This window comes from Eucyclogobius newberryi, unplaced genomic scaffold (genome assembly GCF_026437365.1).
Source record: "Eucyclogobius newberryi isolate DKJ021-1_F unplaced genomic scaffold, fEucNew1.0.hap1 SCAF_9, whole genome shotgun sequence".
NCBI lineage: Eukaryota > Metazoa > Chordata > Actinopteri > Gobiiformes > Gobiidae > Eucyclogobius > Eucyclogobius newberryi.
In genome coordinates, this window is record NW_027316532.1 from 35,203,038 (window position 1) to 35,230,364 (window position 27,327).

Below are 27,327 nucleotides of genomic sequence, written 5' to 3' on the forward strand. Positions count from 1 at the left end.
GTTAAATCAAAGCAGAAGGAGGATCTAACCTGAATGAATACTCAACACACTTTTTTTATTTTTTTTTTCTACCTCCTTATTGTTCTTCCCTCAAAAAACATACCACTTAAAGTTGGTTTTTTGCTTTAGTCATAAATTTCGGCTGCCATTTCACCCATTTTTGAGTAGACAGAATTTTATGTCAGATGTTATCAAGGATTTATAATATAATTCATGGCCATAGTGACCAATAAAAACTAAATTAGGATTATATCAGAGCTTGGCACCTTGATATAAATCCGGATGAAACCGGATGAAACCAGAACTAGACCCTAACTAGTTAAAAAAGAGATAAGGCCGGTGGAAGTGGGGTGGGCTGTCGGAGGCCCAGTGGAATTATGTGTTAGGTTTATCTGCACACCTGCGTCCAGCTGCTCTTGCCTCATTATGGGAACTCCCCAGTGAGCACCAGGGGCCGAGGAGATGCCTGTTCACAAACTGCACCTTACAGAAAACATGGCCGACATGTCAGCGGAGCAAGAAGCAGCAAGAAGAGCCCACAGCTGTAGTTTAAATAGAGCTAATTGTTCTTACGCTTAAGCACCTTTCACCACAGTTTGAAATACTTATTAGTACAACAAGCCCATTGGAGAACCTAATGTTAAATGTCTCATTTCACTACATTATCTAAAAAGGTGTTGGGGGATGTAGTGGGCTACTTTAAACAGTAAAATCTATGGAAGCGAATATCTTTAGTGTAAATGATCATACTTCAATTCAATTACATTTATTTTTGTAACACCCACAACAGCAGTTGCCTCAAAGTGCAACAGTGAAAAACAGATTAAACAATGTGCATAGGAAATTAGCAAATGACCAAACATCCCCTGTTCTTAGACTTTCTTTCTCTGCAAGTAAAAACTACAAAACCTCTAGGAGAAAGTAGAAACCTCTGGGAGAATCACCTTGAAGAAGAGATCCTACTCCCACGGACGGACAGGCTGACGAGCTTAGACTGTGGAGCCAGAACCTCTCAGGAGGAGAGGGTGGTTCTTCTAGCAAGAGAGTTCATCCAGGCAGATGAAGAGGCATTCATCTAGAGTAGAGAGAGTTCCTCCAGGCAGATGAAGAGGCGTTCATCTAGAGTAGAGAGAGTTCATCCAGGCAGATGAAGAGGCATTCATCTAGAGTAGAGAGAGTTCATCCAGGCAGATGAAGAGGCATTCATCTAGAGTAGAGAGAGTTCCTCCAGGCAGATGAAGAGGCATTCATCTAGAGTAGAGAGAGTTCATCCAGGCAGATGAAGAGGCAGTCATCTAGAGTAGAGAGAGTTCCTCCAGGCAGATGAAGAGGCATTAATCTAGAGTAGAGAGAGTTCCTCCAGGCAGATGAAGAGGCGTTCATCTAGAGTAGAGAGAGTTCATCCAGGCAGATGAAGAGGCGTTCATCTAGAGTAGAGAGAGTTCATCCAGGCAGATGAAGAGTCGTTCATCTAGAGTAGAGAGAGTTCATCCAGGCAGATGAAGAGGCATTCATCTAGAGTAGAGAGAGTTCCTCCAGGCAGATGAAGAGGCGTTCATCTAGAGTAGAGAGAGTTCATCCAGGCAGATGAAGAGGCGTTCATCTAGAGTAGAGAGAGTTCATCCAGGCAGATGAAGAGGCGTTCATCTAGAGTAGAGAGAGTTCATCCAGGCAGATGAAGAGGCGTTCATCTAGAGTAGAGAGAGTTCATCCAGGCAGATGAAGAGGCGTTCATCTAGAGTAGAGAGAGTTCCTCCAGGCAGCCAAGGAGCATCTACAGGTCTTCACCGGCTGAAACAGCACCACTTCCCGAGAGGAGTAGAAGAAGGAGAACTAGACGTGAACAACAGTGAACAGACACAAGTGAACCAGTATGTTAAATATTGTTCATAGGAAAAGTAGTCAGAAGCAGAGGTGCTCCAGCTGCCATACTCCTGCTCCTAGGGCAGCGTAACTGGGAAACTGTAGTTTTTTGTTCTGTTCCTAACTCGCCTTACCACAAGCTATTTCTAGGAGGAACGTTTTAAGCCTGGTCTTAAATGAAGAGACTGTGTCAGCCTCTTCAACATTGGACTGAGGACTGAACCCTGCGTTACCGTAGGTAATGAGCTAACTGGTACCTATCCGATAGATAGAATTTAAACCAGCTCTGACACCTACATCATATTCTAACCGCTGCAGTAGAATGAAGTGGTCGATGGTGTCAAATGGTGCACTGAGGTCCAACCAGAATAATAGACTTCATGTCCATATAAAATACTTAATGTTGAAACAAAGAAAATGCATACATTTACATCATTATGACACTTGAATGAATATCTTAGAGGCCATTCTTAGATAGATATGATGCAAATAATTTAAAGGCAGCTATGCTGCATTCATAGAGACAATAAACAATCAGACCTTAGATAAATAATGCAGTAAATCACTATAACACAACAAAAACAGTTCCCTTATGTCAGGTGTGTCCAAACTACAGTCCGGGGGCCAAATGCGGCCCTCAGACCAATTTTTGTTGGCCCTCCGGCTTCCTGCTAAGTTTGTCATTTTGATGTTATACCAACCTAATATTAATGTTCCAAGTCTTATTGAAGGTGTGGAGGCTCATCGAAACAATGTGAAATTAAAAATGTCAAATAATTCACTTTGTCATTCGACAAATTCAACATTGTCAGGTGGTTTGTAGCTCTCTGCTCCGTATAATTTTCAAAATGCAGCCCTCAGTGAAAAAAGTTTGGACTAAAGCTAGGAAAGTGTATGTGTTTCTTTGGTGACGAGCTTGGTTTCCATGGTTACACTGTACATCCATCCATCCTTTTTCTACCGCTTGTTCCCTTTCGGGGTCGCGGTACACTGTACAGTTAAGTTTAATTTGTATTCAATGTAAATAATGCAGCACATTGCTACAGTGATAGAATGCAGAGAGACAAATGTCAGGTTAAGTGTGAACGGAGCTGACCCGGCAATGTTCTGGGAAGTGTATAAGTACACTGTTCTCACTGTGACTGGATTACTGTTGTAATAGTGATAATTTTCCCAATCCTGACAAGAACATTTGGAAAAAATATGCAGCATGTTCTTGTCCGTGGTGCAGTGGTTTAAGGTGTTGCACATGTGCAGTGTCTGCCTCCGCAGCATTTTGGGTTCGGTACCAGGCATCAGCCATTTGCCAAGTGCCTGCACCCTCTCTTTACCCATTTCACGCTACAGCTGTCCTTTCAAATAAAGGCTTTGGGCCAGTAAATCTTCAGGAATAAAGAGTGTGTTAACAACTAACAGGGACCAAGCATCAGTCAACAATGTAATGTTCACCATCCAGTCATCCAGCCGCCGTTCTGAAATTAATCAAGCATGCTTAATGTAAAGTCAATCAATTTATGTTAATCCAATCCATGGACAATTGTCAAACGGAAGAACATTATCAGCACATTACAATACAAGATGAAAATAGGGCCAGGATGTTGAAGCAAAGAGTAGCATAATGCAAAGAGTAAATTATGCAAAGTATACATGTCCTCAAACAAGAGTAAGAAAGGTGCAATGAAAATTTAAAGAATGAAAACAAGGGGATATTTTTTGAGGAGAGGACGATGTGATAAAGTGAAGGAGACTGGAGAGGGCTGAATCACTGATTCACAAAAGAAAAGCCTAAAGCCAAGAGGTTTTTTACAGCTTCTACATGAACTTTGAACTCTTGTCTCCAAAGAGATGTGCCTTTGAATATTGTGACTCTCCTCTTCACTGTCTGAATTTTATTACACTGCAGATTTGAGGACGTTAAGGACAAACTCGCACAGACAAATGGAAAGAGCCGCTGGAAGCGTAGATGCTATAAAACAGTGGTACTTTTGGCAGTAGTTTTGGCAGAGCTCAAGCTGACACAAGGGCATGTTTACACTGCACAAAATCAACTCTTTTCAGTTTGCTCAGGTGCGCTAGCTCAAATACAAACGCTTTGATTATACCTTTTCCAACGTTATCATATAACATAACATATCAAATTTGGTGATTTTATTTTATGCTGCAGTCGTAGTTTAAGTTTGTTTTGTCAAGAAGTGATTTTTCGCTTTTCTGCCTGTCGATTATCCAATCTGAATCAGAAGGAGCCCCACTCATTTGTGCCACCAGTTTCAATGCTGAAATCCAGTGTGTTTAAACCAATGCTCACTCTGTTCTGAATGGTCACTGCTTAAAGCACAGCACCTGCACCAATCATCATGAATTTATGCTTGTGCGGCCTCTGCGGCTCAGTGTGCCTGGAGTTCTGGAGGTCCTGAGCTGAACATGAGACATGGCCTGTCCGTAAACTGAGAAGGACAAAAATGTTTAAATGTCCTCTGTATCCAGGGACCCATCAGTGCGTTTACATGCAAGACAGGAAAATCTCATCTGAAGTTGCCAAGTCCAATTTAAATCGATTGTCCAAAGTGCATGTAGCCCTGGCACGTCGATTGAGGGTCTGCCGAACGATCCTCCCAAATCCACTGGGCGCAAAATGTCTAGTCCGTATTATTCAGATGCCATGTAACAATCAATCGGGCTGCAGCTGGACAAATGTAGCTGCTCAAGCTTGTGCCTGTATTACAGAGGACAACATGCCAGTGCAGCTCGCACTAATGAACAGTTGACTTTTGGACCCCGAACTGGTTATCAACACTCTGTGTTCTGCACAGCTAGTTACAAGACTTTTGCAACTTGCATGTTTAGTGGGAGAGCTGAGAACATCCTCCAGCAGGTCAAATCTGCCAAATGTGAACTCTTTCAGAACTACTCTCTCACCGGTTCGAGCTTCGAACCTCCATCCATAGTAACGGGGTGTGTGCAATTAGTTTTTTTTTTTTTTCGCAGTCCGATTACTCTCTGCATGTAAACGTAAGGATTAAGAGCGCAGGCTCCATACAGTTTCTTTAAAGCCTACAGGGCATCAAGGTGAAAGTTGATCATCTGTTACAGGAGTCGGCCTAGGGAAAAATTTAAAAGATTTGATTTTTATTCATGAATATTTAGCCTGCTAACTGTATCATCTTGGATATTATTTATTTCCATTTCAAACTAAACTGTACTGAAAATTAACCAAAACATACTGAACTGAAGCCACCAAAGCTGAACCACTTTATGCCTTTATAGACAGTTGTCAAAATTACATATTTTATTCTTCTATAATTGTGATGTGCCTATTTCCTCACTTAATTTAATCTACCACTTTCCTTTGATGATAAATGTTTAACTGAGAGAAGCAGCTGGAAAGTAAGGACCTCCTTCAAGGCATTGGTCCTATAATCTCACAATGATAAGGATCTAGTGCCCAAACCGGCACTCAAACTGGGGATTAGAAAAAGTTATTAACTCTTATTGTTGTATCTTTGCACCTTCTTTAGTTCTAAACCACATGGATAATCTTTCCTTACAGCCTTCGTTTCCACCTCATATATTTTACTGCTTATTGCACAAGGTAACTGTGTTTCTCTCATTTGATATGCAGCAGAGCTGCTATGTCCCGCTGCGTCGCTGCCTTCACGGCTGATTGGGACCAGCAGGTCTGATTGTGTAAATTTAAAGTCTCCTTTTTCTTGGTGCTCTTATCCTGCTTTTATCAGTGGCACAGACAGTCACATATGTGCCACTTCTGCCTGTTCCTAGCTTGATGTTATGTAGAATCAAATATGCTCATTAAACATTGAAGACCTTATCCCTTGACCAGCCTTATCAATGCAAATTTATTTTTAATCATAATTTTAAGTCTCATACCTCCTTTAACAAGCCAGCATGGAGCTTCCTTGGACCAGTTTTAGTACTGACCATTGCTTTTTAAATGTAAACTAGATGAGGAGTCAGGACAAAATGTTCACTCAGTACTCACCAGAAGAATCCACAAAGAACAGTCAGTACACCTGTCTAAGCCCATTATGTTCAGCCTTGGTGTATGAACTCAAATCAGCCAGCATTCAGTTTATCTGCCTCATTTGACTTTTCCGTTGTTTAGCTAACAGCTGTAGTCCTGCTGATTCGTTCCATCTCTGGCTCCCCCTGTTACCATGGTGATCCCATCTGAGAGTCAATAATAGGAAGTTGACAAGGTTTAGTGAATATATTGAGAGAGATGACTTCTTATTGTGCAGCCAATGGATGTTAAGACCAATTTGAAATAAGGAAAGACCTTTTGTCACATTTATTTAGTGGTACGTGGTGGTCGGCAGAAGCTCAGCTCATCTCTTGCTCTTCTTGTTTTCCAAAAATGAATTACAATACTGTTTAATATACCACAGCTTTATTCATGGACTTACCCATTAAATGAAAGTATTAAAATGACTTGTCAAAGCCCAATCTCAGCAGAGCGCAGCTAAGCATGGGCCTGGATAGTACATGGATGGGAGACCACTGGAATGCCACAGAGGGGAGGTAACGCATTGTGTCCTTGGGCAAGACACTTTACCCAGCTTGCCTCCAGTGTCCATGTATGCTGGTGTATGAAAGAGAGTGTGTTTGTGAGAGTGCATTCGCGACAACGGATGGAAATTAGTACCGGTAACCTTGCCAGCAAGATGAATTTGCGTAATTTTGAGAATGCATGTTGTTAGGCTCCCGCTGATTCATTTGCAGTCATTTAGGGCCCGCAAGCAGGACTAGAACCAATCTCAGAGCGGTATTGTGCAACCCGAACAAAAAACAAAAATGGCTCCGCCAACCTCCGTACTTCGGCCTAATTTAAGAATAATATGGACTATTTTGTTTTTTAAAAACATGCGCAAAATTGCGCTTTGTACATTTGTGGATGAGAAAGAGGACTGTGCTTTACTGAACACTGGACTTCTGCTTCTTCTGCTGTTGTGACGTTCAGCCAATCAGTGTGAACTATTTTTATGAATGGCCTGTCGGCTTTTGGTGTGAATAGCATACGCCAGCTTACACCGCTCGCCTCGTATTGAGTACTTCTTCCACCTGCTGTCTCCCACACTCAACTTTTCTGGATGAAAGAGTGTTACATGTTTTGAGTTGGATCATATGTTAGAGCCAAATTTATACTACTCTAAAATGCATGTATTTTTACTGTGTAAACAAAGGATGTTATGATTTGCCTTGTTAAGTATTCCTATTTCTTTGCCCCAAAAGAATACCAATTTGTCTGTATTTCCTGGTGTAGCAGGGAATTTCTGCTTTGATTGATTTGCGGTTGCATTTGGGTTTTCCTTCTCATTAGGTTCATTTCTCAAAGCCGGATAGACTTTGGTAAATAGAAAATAACAATCTTTCTCATTTGTTCCATTGTCATCTTTATACTCCCAGCATTCATTGTAGTGCGTGTCCTGCAGTTTTTTGGCCCGCTGCCTCATCAGTGGAGCTGCAAACCAAATCCCCTCCCTAAACCCTCTGAAGTGTGGCCTGACAGAAAGAGGTTTTTATCTTTCATCCTGCGTTTTCTGTCTCTTCCATGCATTTCTTTCCCGGGAGAAGAGCAATAATGTGTACTCGCTGGAGTTTGGATTTGTGCCTTTGCGCTTCCTCCACTGTAGACACCTTTGTTTCATGTCAATGTGGCGTTTTTTCCTCTTCCTCTGTGCTGTCACTCCTGCTTCCTTTTGCATCTTTCCTTGCAACTGCAGACGTCTCTCATCTGCGGAGAACTGCGGGAGGTTTTGTTACGCGCTGTGAATTTCTGACTGTAATAGTTTCAGTCTCTCTACATCTGTCTATTTTCTGTAAGGCTTTGTTTGTTGCAGATGTTTCCAAACGCCACAAAACTTCTTTCAACTATTGCAGACCTTCAAATGTAACACTCACAATGTATCCTGTAGCAATGGCCACAAGAAACCATCCAAGTACTGTCATTTCATTTCACAAAATTACAAGCAAAACAACCCAGATTTGTGAAATAGGAGCATGGGCGACTGCTCAAAGTAACTTATTAGTCCAGCGGTCCCCGACCTTTTTTGCACCAGGGACCTGAATAATGTAGGTTTTATTTTCACGGCCCGGTGTGCCAGGTTATGTCGCGGTCAGGTTAACTTGCTTAGGCTTTCATTCGATTCAGCTCGGAAGGCATTATTAAGTGTACCATACCAAAAGATCCGAATTGGAGTAACATAACGTACAGTTACACGTGTCCTCACTGACTGGTGGAAGCTCATCAGATAAATCTGGCAAAAATAAGTGCATAAAAATTACAACTCACCACACCGCTGAATCAGTGGGGGCCCTGCTCGTGTTTCTGTGCAATGAGATGGTCCCATCTTGGAGTGTTGGGAGACAATGACCCCTGCAGTGTGTTTCTAGTTTTGTCTTGTTGCCGTAACTGCAGAAAAGCCCGCTTCACACAGAGAGGATGTTGGAAATGGTAGTAAGGTTTTTCGTGCTCTTGTGGCGATGTCAGGATATTCTGGCTTGATTTTCATCCAGAATGTGCAGAGTTGTTGCATTCAATCTCCAACAGCTGATCCTCTTGTTGCACATGCTCGATTCGCACGGTTTAATGGGTCATGGATCCATTGACACGCTGTTCGCGTATCTTTTGCGCACGGGAAGTAGCGCTCAAACTCTTGTAAAAGTAAGAACAGGTGATTGCGTAGCAGTTGCAGAATGCTGGCTCAGGAGACGTGTCCAAAATCCCCGCTGGCTCCTCGTCTGCTCCTCACTTGGCCTTTTCCACTTTGCAAAAACGCTCTCCAAAGGCTTTTGTTTTTTACTCATTTTCACTGGCTTGCGGGTCTACTTTTGGGCAGCGTGTCTGATGCGACGCATCCACGATGACGCATCTTGTATAATGCACGTATCAGAAATGTTATCACGCCAAGGACAAGAGCAGAGATATAATATACTTGCCATTATATTTAATGGATTTCATTGACAATTTCCTATAAGACTTTTCATTATATATCTACAGACGAGCTTATTAGCGTGTCATGAGGGTCAGGCCAAAGTTACGTCGGAGAAGATGCTGTCACTGAGAGATATACCGCTTGTTATTTAAGTATGGAACTAAATTGGGGGCAGAAGTGATAACTGCTTGAGTAAAAGTAACGATACATCTGGTCAATTAAAGTATTATTTAAGTTTTTGGTGTAGAAATTATTCAAGTATTGAAAACACTACTTTACGAAGTGTTGTGAAAGATTGCAATTGAAACTTTGCTGCTTCTAAAGACAAAATGCAAATTGTATTTTGATCTGATCCTGCTCAGTCCACCCTGTAAAATTAGTAAATTGTGTAAAGTATTAGATTAGAAAGACATATTTGGTTATAATGGGTATGTTGGAAAAGGTAGTTCAATTAGACTATGTTTTATATATTTATTGCCTCTCAAACAAAATAAAGAATAAGCCAACTCCAAGCTTATTTGAACTGCAGATATTGTTAAAGACCTCTAAAATAGATTAGGTCACAACAAACTGTCTAATCGGTGACATCGCACCCACAACCTTCAGGGGAAACCTTATTTCAGTGACAGCACATCTGCATCATGAGGCTTAAGGATGTGGAAAACTCCTCCATCATAGTACTTTGTTATTTGAGCCTTTTTAAATGTAGTATTATAGTATTAAAGTATTATATTTGTCTATGAAATGTAATATCTTTTATATGTTTGCCAAATGACCTTGCACTCTTACAAATACAAATCTTGTTGAAGACAGTGTGTCAATAATTTGGGACCTGATAAAATGTCCTTCAACAGTATGTACAGTAAGTATTCACAGAACAGATCTGAAGTTCTTTCATAAAACATGGCATGCACATGTATTTTAGTGCACAACCGCATCAAGTTTTGTATCATTTGCATCCTTAATGGCACAAAAGAACAGGAAAACTTTCTTCTCGTCTCACTGATGCTTTAATGGAAATATACAGATCTGTCCTCATTAGTTCACACATCTGTTTACATCTGCTGTTTTGGCGTTTTTTTGCTGTTTCATGCAGAGAGAGCAAGGTTTCTATCTTTGTCTTTCCAACATGTTTACACCATTGCACCGTCCACAACAGTCTTGTGTGAAACAAATTGTTCTGGGCAGCAAAACGGAGCCGCTCTTGTGACAACTCATCCGTGGCACCCTCATTTAATCTGGCAGGAAAACAAAAACTAAACAAGAACCTAAAGAAAAGTAGAGCACAGTACACAATAAGGAAACAAGGTGAGAATCGTGAGGACTTAGTATGTACACGGACATTGAAGACATGAGAGAAGTGGTGCAGATTGGGCAAGAGACAACAGGAGCTGGAGTGGTGAGGGCTGCACAGTGAGACTAATGAGGAGCAGAGCAGATGCTACTGTCACTGCACACGCCGGATCAGTGTCGCTCACACTCCTACAGCTCTGTGTACAAGCGCTGCCACAGAAGAGCAGTGCAACAGGGAGAAAGGGAAAATCAGAAGACACGACGTTTAACATCAAAAAAGTGACGTGAAGATAGCGTGAATCGTAACAACACAGCACATATCCAGTGATAAAGCGGTGTACGTGTATGAGCAACAATTTTGTGCGTCTCTTTTATCCAAATTGATTGTGTTAATTGGAAGTGTAGAGGGCAATAATAAGATTTCTCTTCCATACTTTAGTACACAAAAGACATTTCTCAAATCAAACGTTCTCTTCACGCTAGTTTAGGGCTGCAAGATGTGTCACAATCAAATTAATGGTCACAATTAGCAGGCGGCCAAGGCTGCAATTATTTACAGTAAGTCCTTTGCAAACAGCAACATATCTTGTCTTATTCTGCGTAAAGTCTGCTAACGCTGTAGTTTTGACCTCTATGAATATGTCCTGAAATACATGGGAGTCTTGGATTAATTTAAAGTTCAGATTTCAGTCATGTGAATGCACCTGGACATCTTTAAAATGTGCACAGAACAGAACCCAGCTAGGCTCATCGTTTAACAAATGAAAGACCAGAACAATATTTTTTTATGTTTATCCTGGGTAGCCTTTTTTTTTTTAGCTTTATGGTGAAACAGAGGATCTGGAGCTTAGCAGCATGGCCAACTACAGATTACCAAAGGCCCCTAATATATAAATATTAGAGGACTTTAAGGAGTCCGTAAGATACTAACTGACTACTTAATTAATATAATTATTATTTACCGCAGCTCGTTTTTTGTTTTCAAATATTATACATTCAACTGTTCAAATCAAACTGAAATCACAACATTTTTCAGAAAAATCACAATAGTATGCCTAAGTCGTTCAGCATTTGTATAGTAGCAGTAGAAATTGTTTTCAAGTATTTATAGCTTACTTTCGAGCGGAATAAAACACTGAGATAGTTTTGAAGTCTTACAAAAGCACTTTTTATTGAGATACACCTCAAAGAAGAAACGGCCTGAGCTTCAACCCAATAATAATTTGATAGTTAATCTTAACCCTAACCCTTACTATTGCATTTCATGTATATGTCACAACTTACAGACTTATTCATTACCTTGAATTGTACATCAAACTAACGTCATAAGCAAAAGTACTAGAGTAGAGATTTTGGAAGCACTTTGACTGCAAAACATGAGAATGAAGACCTCGATACCTCATATTTCTCATATTAAAACATCACTGTGTACATTTCCTTATATTTAGTTACTGTAATTTTTTCTACATTCACTGCTGCCTTTTTTTTACCCGGTCTGTGCTATCATCTGCGCTTCCGTGAGCTAATTACAGCCACGGACCTGCATCGCTCAAGCACGATGCGCTCTGCTGCTGTTTTACTGTGACATCCATTACTTCTAATAGTGAGAATTGCACCGTTACCGTGTCTCATTAATCAGCTCTGTCCTCATAAAAGCTATTAGCAGTTCTTCAGCCACAACTGCAGATATTTTCACCTTTTGTCAGTCGCCACCTATATGACCCTAACTGGAAGTTTGAAAGTTTCTTTCTAACAGTTGTTAGAAAGAAGAAGAAAAAAAGTTTTTCAAATGATTCACTCTGTCAATTGTCTTTATTGTCTTTTTGGGATCAAAAGAAAGTTAGATTAGTTTTCCTGTTTCTTATGAAAAAACCATAAGAATAAATTCATCTGATAATATAAATTTCTTCTTGTGGTCGTCGGGTTCTCATTCTTTTTGTCCCTTTGCTCAGGACTCTGGTCTCTTGCAAATAGCAGAGGCATCTGTCACCCTTTCTATTCAAATCAAGTGCGTTTCATCATGTCGGGATCTAAAGGCGCAGAAATATCACTGGTGGATGTGGATAAATGACCCAATCAGTCAGCCGCGAGCACATGGCCTTTTATTTTCTAACTGCCTTTCACTAAGTCTGTGGGAATATTAATCGCTGCGTCATACCCCCTACTCTTGCCCCAGCGTGACAGAGAGAGAGGGGAAAAAAGCAGACATCTTGAGTAATGTCTAAATATTTGAAGAGGCTGATGTGATGTCAGGCTTTGAGTTGCAGTGGCAGCGAGTGGGAAGGCAAATCAGCAGAGACACGCTGTTTGTTTTTTATCCCTGCTTTTTGTCTCTTTGTTGCTGTGCGTCCGCCTCCCACTCCTGCACTTAGTGACTTCTATCATTCTTATATGTAGCAATTTAATGTAAATGTATGGTGCATGGTGCATGTGAATGTTTGCAAATCTCAAAATGGCATATTTGATTTGTGATAGTAAATAAACAACACATTCATTAATGAGCACATTCATTTTAGGGGGCTGCGCCAGAACTTAGTGTTGCCAGATCCATAGACTTTTGCTTTTTAAGAGCTGCATGTGAAAAATATTGTCTGCGGGTTTGGCAAGAGTAATTTTCCATGTAAAATGTGATGTTTAAGAGGAGGAGTCCAGACTGTGTCAACAGAGGAGCACGACTTTCACAAATACATGGACAATTCAGCCACAATGGATGTTTCATTGGTGCTTTTGTACACGTTTAGTCCCTGAAATCTGGCCACCCAGTACCTCAGCAACACAGGTTGATGTAACAGGAATGCCACCACCAAGTTGAGTCTATATGCGCTCCCAGGTATTCAATCTCACCATACATTCCAAAGAAGTGCATTCAAATTGTCATTCAGTATGAATTGTCCACAGGGATTGAATGTTCTCTTTAGATTGAACCAAAGTCATTGGGATAAGGCCCTTGCAAAAAAATTAAAAAGTATAACTGTATTTAGGAGGGGCAACATTGATAGTCAGGCGATATTTTGTCAATCCACAAGAAATGTTAAAACATGTCTTTAAATGTATTACTTTGTATCAAAAAAACGTTAAATATTTGTAAAATGAATCTCAAGAGTGCATAAATATTACCTTGTAAACATAAACTTTTTAATTTTTACTTTTAATTAAGTGTTTTTGTTGCATTCAAGTGTATCAATTGTATAATGATACACTTGATATTTGACTTTTGCATTATTTTTAAAACAACATTCACAATATTATCTAAATGTTGACATATTGCCCACAGTTAGATGTGTTTATTAACTGATATGTATCAATATCTTTACAGTCATCTACTCTTGTAGAGGAGACGAGTTTTCCAATGGCTGGTGATCTTTTTAGAATTTCATTTTTCCATTTTTTTTCCTTTGAAGACTAGATTACATTTTTAATAAAAGCAAAATCAGGCCCAGGTAGAGAAAAGTCCGGGCCAGGATCCAAAGCAGTGGACCCCACAGCCAAAAGGTGTGTGCGTGTGCGCGTGCGTGCGTGCGTGCGTGTGTGTGTGTGTGTGTGTGTTTTATTTATGAAGTCACTGGAGTGTGGCTATTGGTGACACCCACCCAGACTCTGCTGTCCCTGTTCCCACAGATAACAGGCCCTTCTACACCTCACATGGCCCAAACTGGACTCCCTCCCAGAGCTAGTACAATGTGGAGACCTCCGTGCATGAGAGCCTGAGCTAATGAAAGAAACAGTCCATTTGCATATATCGCTGAACTCTAGATCCATGAAGTTTTTGATATAGCCATTACATTTAATTTAATCTTGCCTCAGTAGTAACAGCTGCAAATGAACTCACTGGACTCCTGAGGATTTACAATATAGTTCACAGCACAAATGTCATACTTTTAAACAATTTGTGAGTTTCATGGTTTTGTCAAGCTTCAGGCTGTCACCAGCATCACACCATGGATGTCATGTAACTGTAAAAGTGTAAGAATTAAGCTTTATATTTATGGCTATGACTTAATTTTCTCTTTGTGCTGTAAAACAATGATAATTTTCAATAGTTTAATAATATATCACTAGTATTATCCTGCTCAGACCAACAACACTGCAACTTGAGTGAAACTATCTCCTGAACCACCGCAGACCATAGCATTGCATTAGCCAACACATCACTACATAACACTAACACGCTTAATGGGATTGTGTGTCATTAGTGTCTCAAGGTCATTAATGGCAATCCCTGTGACTAAAACAGGGCAGGTAAAAGAATGATACTGTGAATAATCATCACAGTAACAGACATGGATGAAATGAGATAGAGGAGGGTAACAAGGTCGCAGGGCGCTCAGGTAGATGCAAGCTTTGTTAAAGTTGTTACATTTTAACATGAAAAGTAATTATTAGCTCATGTAGACTTTTTACTATTTGTTTTTTTTTTTAGTGTTGTAGCTGAATAGAAAAGGCTTACACATAAATATGAGTATTACATACAGTAGGTGAGCCTAAACAGCCACTGCACAAGTCACTCAAATACAGGATTGAAGTAAGATGTCCATCTTCATCTCAAAACCGCTCTCGAATTAAGAAAAATCTAAATCAAACTGAATCCTAATGAGAAAATCTTTGATGCATTTTGAAGCACATCTTTAATTTTACCATTGCAAACTTTCTCTTTTAGTTTTAGTTATTATTAATTATTATTTCTTTTAGTTTAGTTATTATTATTATTAGTTATTTTAGTTTTAGTTATTATTATTATTATTATTAGTTTCAAAATAATTCAAGGTTTTTACATAGCGTTCATTGGTTATGAAGGTTATTGTAAAGGAATAATTGTGCTGTATTAAGTGCAGTGTGTGTGAACAGAAAGTTTACTTGATCATTTATGAAAATGTGTCCGATTTGCGTCATTCATTTGGCATTTCTCAAAGCAAAGCTTAAAAAAAGCTTAAAGCATGCACGGGTTCTTCAAAAATATATGTAAATCCACTCTTTTCCTCGTCCTATTTTCTGTGATTTGCGTGATATAAACCTTGATGATGTAAATGACTTGTTTTTAAATGTTACATCTTACATCAGCCATTTTTAAAAATCAAATTTTAAAGGATAAGGCTAATGAGCTTGGTATACTGGCTTGAGTTGTCTTTCCTCTTTAATTCTAAACTAAAAACTTTACAAAGTATTTACCAAAGTTAAATGCCACATAACTTTTATAATTAAATACCACATAACTACCAAGGTTATGTGGCATTTTCACTCTCCCTGGTTCAAAGACAGTCAAGCAAAACAACAAAAGGGATTGAAATATGAATCACTGTTAACCGAATGCACACTGTGAATTTAGTTCACAGTGTATATTTTAACACACCCAGGACAAAACTTTGAAAACATTAAAATGTTTTCATACACGACAAATGCACATTCTGTTCTTCCAGTATAAGCACAATATATAATTACCTCTACATTTGACAATTAATCTTTTCACAATTCAAAAACAAAGAATTAATCACATTTTCCTATTGGTGATTTTGAGTTGAGTCATTTTTATTCATAGAAAATGTTGTGTTAAAAAACATAGAGACATAACTGTAAATATTATTGCTCTTTCTGTGCCTTTCAGAGATTGATTTGCTGCATACTTTATTTTGAGAATGGCCCTGCATTTGTCACACAGGCCATCAGATGAATAATGAATTCAAACTACTGCTATGGGACACTGGACACTTCCACTCACCTCTTCCCATATATTTGCATTGCTCACCGTCTCGTTCTGTTTGAATGCACAGGTTGAGGTTTGCCACCTTGGGTAAGACTGCGACATGACACAACTGTATGTTTAGAGAATTGCTTTTCATACGTGCTGTATTGAGAGCGCGTCCACAGCATTTTATATTATTTTTTTTGCAATCGTCAAGGGACCATCGGGTATGGAGACATGAATATAATGACATACATCATTCTTCAGTTGTATATGGCTATAGAGAAGAATATGTGTGGCAGAGAGATGAGCATTTCCAACGGTTTCTATTCAAAGCATTCACAGCTGTATTATTATTATGGCAGTTTACAAAAGACATACCAGAGTAATCAAGTTCCAAAATGGGAAAATGCACTTCAAAAGAGAAGAGTACAGGTATCAAAAAACTAATTGCATTTGAAGACAAGGATACATGTCTCATATACATGAAGAGAAAGTATTCTTTTGGTTATTCTTTTTTTTTCTTTTTGATATAATCTTCCACACATATTATTAATAGCAGTACAGTTAAAGACTCAAGAATATTTTTGTTGCTGTGAAACAGATTTGGCTTTTAAAGAACTATTGGACAACGAGTCAAACAGGACAGTATTGTACAGTTATCAAATAAGTGTATCTCTGATTAATATTTAGGCAACTGTTAATATCCACTCGCAGCTTCTACCCGTCTATTCTATGAGAAGCCCCTCGATGTTGAGTCTGGTGAACCTGATTTTGCATCCAAATACAGAGGTGCCTTCTCTAATGGATGGACAACTCTCAGGCCAGCAACACGTCCCGGCTGCATACTAACCGCAGCCCCATACGACACAATTTGCACTGGCCAATTTAGCCGTGTCACTTCAGATTTGCGAGAAAGGAAGCTAAAGTCCTTTTCCCCCAGCTCTCCACACCACGAGAACAGTTGACACGTTAAGTCTGAGCCGTCTAATTTACATAGCGGCTGAGGACATGTGCGGGAGAAGTCATAGTGTGGAGCAGGGAGAGTGTCACTTACAGCATGTTTCCCAGGGGAGATGTGGGAAAGGGGGTAGAGCTGACAGGATTCTGACAGGGCTTAATTACCCACCGAATATTTCAAAGGATTGTTGTCATTTCAATAGATTAAAATGCCCTTTCACTGGACTTGGCCGTCTCTCCGTAGGTGCTGAGAATTAAAAGTAGAATCTGTAGAGAGAGGCAGAGCAACACTTAAGAGAAGTTTTACAAGTGAGTGCTCCAGGACAAGTTGACTGTTATTTGTAGTACAATAAAAAGAGCATGTCTGTGTTTTAGCCTTTGGGCTTACTATTGCTTCATGGTGCAAAGCTATTACATTTTCTGTTTGAGCCAATTGAGTCATGGTAACTTGCTGTTGGGGTTATGTATATGAGTGTGAATGAATAGATCTGTGCAGCAGACTCTTTACACGGTTCAAAGACAAGCATTTAGATGAAAGAACTTCATCTAAATGCATTTTTTTAATTTATAGACAGAGAAATGTCATAAATGGCATCACAAAAAGCATAGCACCGGTAACTGCTATTTTACCATGCATGATCCAAATGTTTACTTAAAAAGGAAGTACTTTGGTACTGGCGTCTACGAGGAAGTTTTGAAAATATGGTCCAGATTACTACCTCTGAAACTTTATCTCTATCCGGACAAATGAGAGACATCAACTTATTTCTGCAATCTTAATAACAACTACAAGCAAGGCTGATGGTGATAAACTTTGGAACTTAAATTTATGCTCGACAATTATAGCAAAATAGGCGTTGAAGAAGTCGAGGAAGTTCTTCTTGTCTTAGAGGTAAAAAAGGCAGGCTCTGATTGGTTGGCTGGGGATTAGGTATAAGAATAAAAGAAAAGGTTCACACGCCAACAAAGAATTATCAGGCAAGGCACAGGTAATTTACAAAGGAAATAGTGTTTTGTTGTTTTTATAACAAGGAGGCATATGCAAGGAAAAATGATTGCCTAATTACTAACAAAAGAATGAAGAAGAATCCCAAACTTCCTATAAGTGTTCTTTTCTTCTGTATCTACTCTGTATCTTCCTGCGTTGCACCAATGAAATTTCCCCATGTGGGACAATAAAGGAATATCTTATCTTATCTTAAAACGTGTCATTTATCCCAGCATGTTAAATAAATATATCTTCTTTCTTGCAGACACGGAGGGCTGTGAGCACTCCTGGAGGAAGTTCCATGGGCACTGTTACCGGTACTTCAGCCGTAGACACACGTGGGAGGACGCGGAGAAGGACTGCAGGGAGCACAGCGGGCACCTGGCCAGCATCCACAGTGCAGCGGAGCAACACTTCATCAGAGGTAGGATTTGGACATCACACATAATAGACACATACATTTAAAGGAAACGTCTACAAAAGCCGTGTTCTAAAGTGATTGCACTGTTCAATGATTTAGCCTGATAAAGTGCCAATCAAGCAGCAAAGACAGAGCAGTTTTATGGGGTAAAGAGATGGAAATGGTGCTCAAGGTGACGGAGTCAGAGTATTTTTAAGAATAAAAAGTGAAATGTCCCAGTTTTACCAGGGCTCATATACAGAGTGAATTTAAATATCAGTTTTAAAGGTTGGCCAGACTTGCATTTACATTTTTTGTGAAAAACAAAATGCTAAATGTATTGTTGGCGCATGACACACTGTTGTTATTCAAAATCTTTGCCAAGTTGTAAAAAGTCTAATAAAAGGTGATTATAGCATAATCTGCCTCAGTAAACCTTCAATCTTAAGCCAACATTAACATAAAATCACTTTAACCTCAAATTACAATATTCATAGGCCTGTTGTAGTAAGCCAACAGTGACAGAAGCAGATTTTTATTTGCCGCCAGAGCAATTTCTAGCTTTGATAGGGGCCTATGCATAACGTTATTTATGGGGCCCCATTTTCAAAACTGTTATGAGTGATAAAAAGACTAAGACGATACACAGAAAAGCTTTAATCTGGAAGATTTACAAGCAAAAAAAAAAAAATACATAAATAAATAGTTGGATAGAGTTTTTTCTAAGTTATCTGTTTTTTTTTATTATTCTACTTCTGTGCCTAAGCTTTTTCTGTACCTAATCTGTGTTGCATCACTGGAATTTCCCCATTGTGGAACAAATCTTATCTTACAAAATTTACTGCAGAGGCGGTTTAAAAAATGAGTTATGGGCATCACTTTGTGAAAAATGTTCTCTCTGCATGTGTATGGATCACTTATAGCTTGAAATATCTTGGTTTGCTAATTGTCATACAACAAGGTTTATAATAAATAATAATTGTATAATAATAAATCTAATTGGCCCCATACAACATAAACAAGATGGTCATTAACCATTGACATTCTGAAATGCATTTCATCTTAATCAGGAAGTGGCCTCGGGCCTCGTCATAAACTGTGGCCCTTTTTCAGTTTGTGTGATCTTACTTTGGGCTGCCGATCTCAACAGCAAATAACTTATACAGTCAACAAAGATCATTGGGTAAAGCACTCTGAACTGAAAGTGTGGTAGAGTAAGATGAATGAGAGACAAATAAAACATTTTACTTTTCTAAGTGAAATAATCAGGGCTGTAGGTCTTTAGTCGATAAATCATTTGGTGGTGTCTCAGTTAACCAAGATCTGTAGTAGTTGATTTGTTATTTTACCGGGATTATAAAGATTATATTATAATTATATAGCTCTTTGAAATCCTTTATGTTTTTGAGATATTTTCCCAACTCTACACCATAATATGTGTATCAATGCACAGTCAATCAAGAGTTTCTTTAGTCAACTCTGCCCTTCAACGTCAACACACATCCCCATCAAACCGGTCTCATCGAGTCAACCACGTCACCAATCATCTGAGTAATGAAAATAATCTAGTGTTTATCCTTTGAGCAGCTGCTTTTCCACTGTGCACCTGCTGCCTCTGCCTAAGCTCTCTGTGACTCCCTGTAACTCCAAACACAACATGTTCCATATTATTACTTCCTCTGTCAAAACATCTCCTGCGTCTTCTCTTACCCCGTGATAAATGTGCACTGCTTCTTTCTCTTAAATGTATTTATTGTACATTCCTGTGAGTAAAGAACATATCCTGAGGTGGCTTGATGTGTGTGTCGATATTTCATCCGAGTAAACTTGGCTGTAGACACTGATGTGAGCCTCTCTGACACTACATTTAATACACTGTCATTGTATTTCTTCGTATCCAATTTGTTGCGGTAAGGTGTGGGGAGGTGAGACTTCTTAGCCGTAGTGAGGTTGTAGCTCTATTTGCGGAGGCGTTGTGGAACAAAACACTATTACATTTTAATTCTTGTTGATTTGTGCTTGAAACGATCCCGCTTCCAAGTGGCGCGGTGACAGGAGCCGGGGTGTCGCCGGGGTGTTTTACCGCAGGCTTTCTGTTATCCCCCGGACTTAAATGTCTGGCAATGGATAGCCTTATGTCAGTGCCAACAACATTAGCATGCTAATATCCGTACACATTTTCTTTGGTTGCCCGTAAAGCTTCCTCTCTTTACCCTCTGGCATCGATCCACTGCCACTTGTGTTTCAATACAGCCGCCGGCAGTGGCAGCAGCACTGTTCTAGCCCCACCTTCTGTCTCAACCAGCTGCCAAGCCATCAACATCCATCCAGAGGCCATCGTTCTTCTTCAACACAATCACAGTTTCCCCCCAAAATTGTGTTTAATTGCCTTGAAAATGTACGACTCCGCCCCTGCGATGAGGCGGTGGCAGCCATTAGGGGCCTGTTAATAATGTTAATCAGATAGACTGTGATTGAAATTCTCTCTCACATGTGCGTGAGGAGAGAGGCTCGCAAAAAGACAAAATAATGCCACTGAAAATGCGGTCCATTCAAACGGGGATCTCATCAGTGGCATCTCCGGCAGAACCAGAGGAAGTCATTAGGCTCATCCCTCTGCGCCGAGACCTCCGTGCTCCAGTTGTTCGGCCCATTATTAGAGCCGCGCTGTCATATCGCCACGGCAAGAATAATGAGCTGTTTGTTTGTGTTAAAGGATGTGCTAAAGACATGCTAACACTGCATACGCTTTTAAGGGCTTTAGCCAAATGCGAGTCTCTTTTGATTGTTTGAAAAGATCACTATAATCTTGTTTTTTTAGTTTATGGGATGTAATGATTGATTGGGCATGAAATGATGGCCTGTGACAAGTTGTGGCAGTAATATAAGCAGCAAGAAAAAGTTTGAAAATGTGAAATATAATTGTGATGGTTTGAAAACTGGGTCAAACCATTTATAAAGGTGCAGATTTTAAAGTTTTTTTTCATCTGGACTCATAACGTGTCATTTGATAACACAAAAATGACGTGATTTAGCTCATTCTTTTCGAAACATTTGATACACAGAGATGAGTAGAGTAGCCAAAATGTATTTTCAAGTAAGACTGATGTTACTTCATATGTATAATATTACTAAAGTAGAAGTAAAAAATTAGTGACCCAAATAATGACTCAAATCGCATTTGATAAAGTACGGTAATAAGGTAAAACGTAAGACACCTAAATGGTTAAATCATTTAATATTGCCAACATTAAGCTTTTGTCACTTGTACTTGACTTACTCACAGTGAGAAGAGGCACAAAACTTTTACTCAACCAAGAGTACTACTACACTGTAGAACATACTATTCAAGTAGTATAATAATAGTATAATGTCTGAAAAGTACTCACAAAAGTACAATTTGATAAAAAGTTACTCAAGTCATTGTAACTAAAATTAACTGAGTACTACCCACCTCTGTGCACTGAAATGTTTAAAACTGAAAACTTTGCCATTGTCAATTGACCATATTTACACTGTTTTTGTTTGTTAATGAAACTCGCAGGCGTGAGCCATGACAACACGTGGATCGGCTTGAATGACCGCACTGTGGAAGATGATTTCCAGTGGACCGACAAAATGGACTTGGTGAAGCACTATTTTAATTTTGTTCATATCTGTTTTATTTTATCTGCTTTCACTTGTTATAATCAAGTGAATCTGTGATGTAGAAACAGAGAATGCGAGCGCTCTTTATCTCATCGGGGGTTTCAACTGTGAGAAAGAACTGAATTCATTAATTACTCCTCTATTATGACTGCGGAGCGCTCTTTGTTTAGTCCCAGTGAGATTCCAATGATTACATTGTTTTAATCTATGTTTTCAGCTATTGTAGATGATGCAAAGTCCCTCCACATTTAGCTTCTCCTAAGCAAAGTAAAACAACTAAGAAGTCTAAAAGTGTACTAGCCCAATTCAATAATGTTGGATTACTGTGCCAAATATCCAAACTAAATACGCAATGTTTCAAATATATTTCTAATCTTATTTTAGTTATAATAGAGATTCAACAGTATATCAGTTGTCGTTTAAATGGATTTTTGAGTAGTACTGAATATTGAATTTTGAAATTGAAATTGAAATGCGTTTTGTATTGTGCTACTTGGGATAACTTAAGTAAAAAAAACATGCAAAACAATCTCAACCCCTGAAATATAAAGTTATTTACTGTCCGATTAGCAGTTTTAAAACGTATAAAAAGTCAAGATTTCAGTTGCCAAGTTTAGAGTAAAATCTGCTGAGATCAAAATGTAAGTTTTCATGTTTTATTCCGTATTGTGTTTTGGCAGCAATACGAGAACTGGCGTGAAAACCAACCCGACAACTTCTTCGCTGGAGGAGAAGACTGCGTGGTGATGATCGCTCACGAGAACGGCAAATGGAACGACGTCCCCTGCAACTACAATCTGCCCTATGTGTGCAAAAAGGGAACAGGTGAGAAGAGCCGAGTGACAGAGGAGAGAGAACGCGAGATAGAAAGAGAGAAAGCTTCTACAGGTGATTAGGATGACTGACAGGCACAGGCAAGAGAGACAGCAGACTCCAGGAGGCATAACTCAAGAGCAGCGTAAAAATCTGTGACAGAAAACTTCAGTTGAATGTACAAGGGCAAAAGAGACGTTTATGAGCTAGCATCATTTCCAGGAATTTTCTCGATGTCCTAGAGGTTGAATGAAAAGGTAGAATTTGTGAAAAGCAAAACGAAAATCTGTGAAATTGTCTTTTGAATATTTTTCTACATTATTATACATTGTTGAGTTGGATAATAGCCACTCCAAGCAGCTTCAAACTCCTTCCCACACCATTCTTTTCAAACAGACCTCTTTTTTGCCAAGTTTTGGAATAAAATATTATACTTATTCAAAATTTTGATAAACTAATAATGTAATGTTTGTAGATGTCTAAACTCAAGGTATCCCAAGATATGTTTTCTATGAAAAGTCAGGATACTTTGTATTGTAGCTAAAACATCCGTGCACACAATCTGTGATTTAAATTAAGGGAGTGTCTGCAGAGCCGCGGCGCGCGGCCGAAACTGCCATGTTATTTTTGTGCCGGCTGCGCGCCGCTGCTCCTGAAACTGCGCCGCTATTTGACCGCGTTTTAGCGCCGTTTTAGACCGCGCTGGGTTAAGGTTAAGGTTAGGGTTAAGGTTAAGGTTAAGGTTAAGGTTAGGGTTAAGGTTAAGGTTAGGGTTAAGGTTAGGGTTAAGGTTAAGGTTAAGGTTAAGGTTAAGGTTAAGGTTAAGGTTAAGGTTAAGGTTAAGGTTAGGGTTAAGGTTAGGGTTAAGGTTAGGGTTAGGGTTAGGGTTAGCCATGAGGCTATAAGGGAAATGCCGCGGTCCCTGAAACTGCGCGGCTATTTGACCGCGCCGCGGCTCTCCAGCCACGGCCTTAAATTAAACTTTGATATTGTGCAGCCCTAGACTTGGACAACCCCAAGCAGTATTACCCAAGACTGATTCAACACCAGTTACTTTCTCAAAGCAGAAACTAACCTGTGCCCCTTGTTAAGCCTGGGCACTGCAGTGAGGCCGTGGCACGACCCTGTGAGAGCTTATTGGAGCTTTTTTCTGACCCACATTTACATACAGGTCCGCTTTTAACCACTGGGCACAAGACAGATACATAGTATTACTAAGGTCGACGGTTGTAGTTGTTCGATGAGAGCAAAGTATGTCTTTTATTACTGCTGAGGATCTAATAAGAGCCATATAATTTCAATATTATTATTATATAACCCATTGTGTTTATATATAGAAAATAAAAAAGTTACACTTTCCCATAACTTTGCCAACCTTTGCAATAACATTATACTGCGAATCCAAATGTAAAAGTAATATAAATGGTGATGGGCCTGAATTCATTCCCTTCCCTCATCTTTCTATGCTCTATCAGATGATTACATGAGCTTTTGTATGGAAACACGGTACAGTTATCTCCTAATCAGGCCTGTGGGTGTCTGATGAGCTCGCACACAAACTAAAGGCTGGCAAACTGGAGAGAGGAACCAGCGTGAGGCCACAGAACTCCTCAGATAATAGCAGATGTTACATGGGGTTGGATTGAGGAGACAAGATGGCTTCCAGGGGGAGTTGGGGAGATGAAACGACAGTGCTGATTGTAATTGACTTATTAGGGTCAGGAGTAGGCTGGAAATTGGGGACTTGTTACAATGTGCGGCGGTGCTGGTGCAACATTGGGTTCACGAAGGAAATACTTTGAGACATAAAGCAGGCTGGAGTTGTACAAAACACTTTGGGGTCGCTGAGTTTGTGACTGGAACCATGGATTAAAGCAGCAGAGATATGTGTGTGAGTCGTTTTTTATTGTGGCACCAGTTTCATTACATTACATAGTTACATTTCTTGATTGATATATTATGTTTTTTACATCCAAAAGGCAATATTCTGTTAACTTATAAAATAAATATGATCTTCACCTTTTTGCCCTTTCTAGACAAAGTAGACAACGTTGGGTCAATGAACATTTACATTTAGTTTGCAGTAAATTAATGCAAGTATATTCTTTAAAGCCACCTCTGGCTATTTTTTCTCATGTAAAATGCTAAATCTTTCATTTTAAATTCTATTCCAGTAATAAACATTCTCATGAAATACGAAATGTCTTAAAAATGTTAATCTTCCTCCTGATGGCTGTGCACCAAAGCCTTTAATTAAATAACGGTTAAATTTAAACAAAATTTGTAGAGAACAGTAATTCTGCAACTCCTTTTCCAATCATTTGAAAATAGTTGGGGGAATTATTTGACTTAAAAGTTTGTATGTGTATTTTTTGCATGTATTTTAGATAAGCTTTGTTTATTGATGCGTGATGTTATTACTAGTTTGTAAATTACTTAGCAAATTTGAATCATCCTAACATTTGAAGCTAAATATGTTGTTGTTTAAGTTAATTCTGTTCTTCAGAAATACACATTATTATTCAGAATGCACAAGTAAGACTCACCTCACAAATTCAGATTCTGTTGTGAAGCATGGAATACTATTCACTGATTTACTTCCCCAGTTATAAGATAAGATAAGATAATCCTTTATTGTCCCACATGGGGAAATTTCATTGTTGCAACGCAGGTAGATACAGAGGAAAAGAACAGATCACTTATAGGAAGTTTGAAAAACGCTCTCAGTAGAAGATCTCTTATAAACAAAAACTCCTATAGACAAAACCTCCCATTTCCCAACAAGGGATGGAGGGGAAAAATGATAAAGATGAAATAAATAAAGTTAGTTACTGCACTTACTCTTATACCAATGACAGTTATACCAACTGAGAAGTTACCTTTGTTTTCTATTTGTAACATCTTAATGCATCAATATAGACAATAAGCCTTTAATGGTGAAAATGTCCACGACTCCCACCTATGTAGATAAATGAACCACACAATTACAAACATGTCACAATGTTGTTTGGCTCTTTATTTAAAGCCTATGGTTTTTATATTGTATTAAATATTTATACTGTGCTGTGTCTAGGGGCATCTGTTATAAATAGGTGCTTCTGTATACAGTATTATTTTTTCCTTAGACATATTATTGATCCGTGCCATTTTTTGAACTGCAGTTTGGGTCTCAAGGCTAAAGATTCAAAGCCGCGAACAAAAGCATTGGCAGGATAATCACATCCACATTGTTATGGCCTGAAGAGAACGCCGACAATTTTGAACCAGACTTTTGAACATCATGTTGAATTTAGTTTAGAATATAAATAATAAAGTATTCATTTAAGTATTTAATTCTTCAAGTGGTAATATTACAGTTTATTGGTTCTTTTACCACTTTTACTAAGCAACTACAAATACTGCATACATGTCTATCTTTCCTGGTACTATTAATATACTATATAACGTTTTGTCCTGTTCCTCCAGCATGACACCAGTCTAAAAGTGTTCCTGATCAAGCCCTATCTGTATCATACGTCCGAGGACTTAATGCTCTGTTGTTGTTACCTCCTTCCATCACTAAGCCCCTTCATAAAATATACAGCGTTCTCCAAAGTGGATTTTGCAAACACTAAGCTACTCGTTCATTGCTGTCCTTGTACCACTGTTGCTCGTCAAAACACCCTTTCTCTCCCATAAAATCATTCCTGCACTTACTTTCCCCAAGTTTAGTGACATTTTCTTTTATCCCCACACACTGACTCCTCACACCACCTACAAATCACTGCGTTGTGCACCTGAAAGCTCCTCTTAGCCTTTGCTTTGGTGTAAGCCGCTGATAGTCACCAAAGGAAAAGTGAGCTTTGATTGGCCTTTTCTTTGAAAGAGTATTATTCTCTGAATGTGGCAAAAAAACAAGCTATTGTTCGTGTGAGTCAGAATTTGCAGGCTTTTGCAATGGCGCAATACAAAACACACTTTACTGCCATGTTGGTTTCTACATTATGATGGAAAAAATGCTTCCCATGTTCCCTGGTAATGTACAACTTCATAGGATTATTCTCAATCATGTTTACGTTCATGAAATAAAGTAGAGTGATGAACCCGTAATTACTGTAATTACTGTAATTACACTTTTAGTCAAGTGCTACCAAAAATTATATAAAGTGGGGAATGGTCACCACTCAAACTGAACCGTGATCAGGTTTTCAGATTTGTTTATTACCATGACACAGAGAAGTTCATTGGTCATCTATCATTTAGAACAAATGGTTAAGAACTTTTTGTGCTTTACTCAATGATTCTGCAGAAATCTGCTGTTTTTCAGTTCCTCTGATATTTTTCTCCTTTCTTTTTTATCCCATAAGAAGCCATATTAGTTTTTTAAATGGCTGAGCCATGCATGTCCATGATTGGCTAACACTCCTGTCAATCACTTCCATCTGAACTTACGCACATGAAAGCATTGACCAAACTGATATCGATCTGTATAAAAAGAACAGAAAGATATCATTCTCTCTGTATTATCCAGGCTATCTTTTGGAGCTGAAATAATCAGTATGTACCTAAATATGCAACGTCAGCAGAAAATGAACCTCCAATCTTCCAATTTAGTTACTGCTGGTAACTATAACTTTTCCTGAAATATATTCAAAACTTAGAACTCGACTCAATTCTCTTCCCTTTTTTACCATTAATCTACTTAGAATGAAACTACTTTTGTGTTAAAAGTCGGAGTGACATTTGTACTCTTTGT

At 39.0% G+C, this 27,327-nt stretch overlaps 2 protein-coding genes across 2 annotated transcripts in view; one reads left to right on the forward strand and one right to left on the reverse strand.

The window, feature by feature from the left end:
* Nucleotides 1–27,327, reverse strand: part of polr2eb (RNA polymerase II, I and III subunit E, b) — a 311,979-nt gene that overhangs the window by 151,549 nt on the left and 133,103 nt on the right. The gene's annotated exons all lie outside the window — the stretch shown is intronic.
* The window catches only part of ncanb (neurocan b), a 110,266-nt gene that overhangs the window by 77,259 nt on the left and 5,680 nt on the right, over nucleotides 1–27,327 (forward strand). The window contains exons 10-12 of the mRNA XM_072438482.1: nucleotides 17,997–18,155; nucleotides 21,676–21,758; nucleotides 22,460–22,604. Of these exons, the coding sequence (XP_072294583.1) occupies nucleotides 17,997–18,155; nucleotides 21,676–21,758; nucleotides 22,460–22,604 (387 nt within the window). The remainder of the gene's footprint in view (nucleotides 1–17,996; nucleotides 18,156–21,675; nucleotides 21,759–22,459; nucleotides 22,605–27,327) is intronic.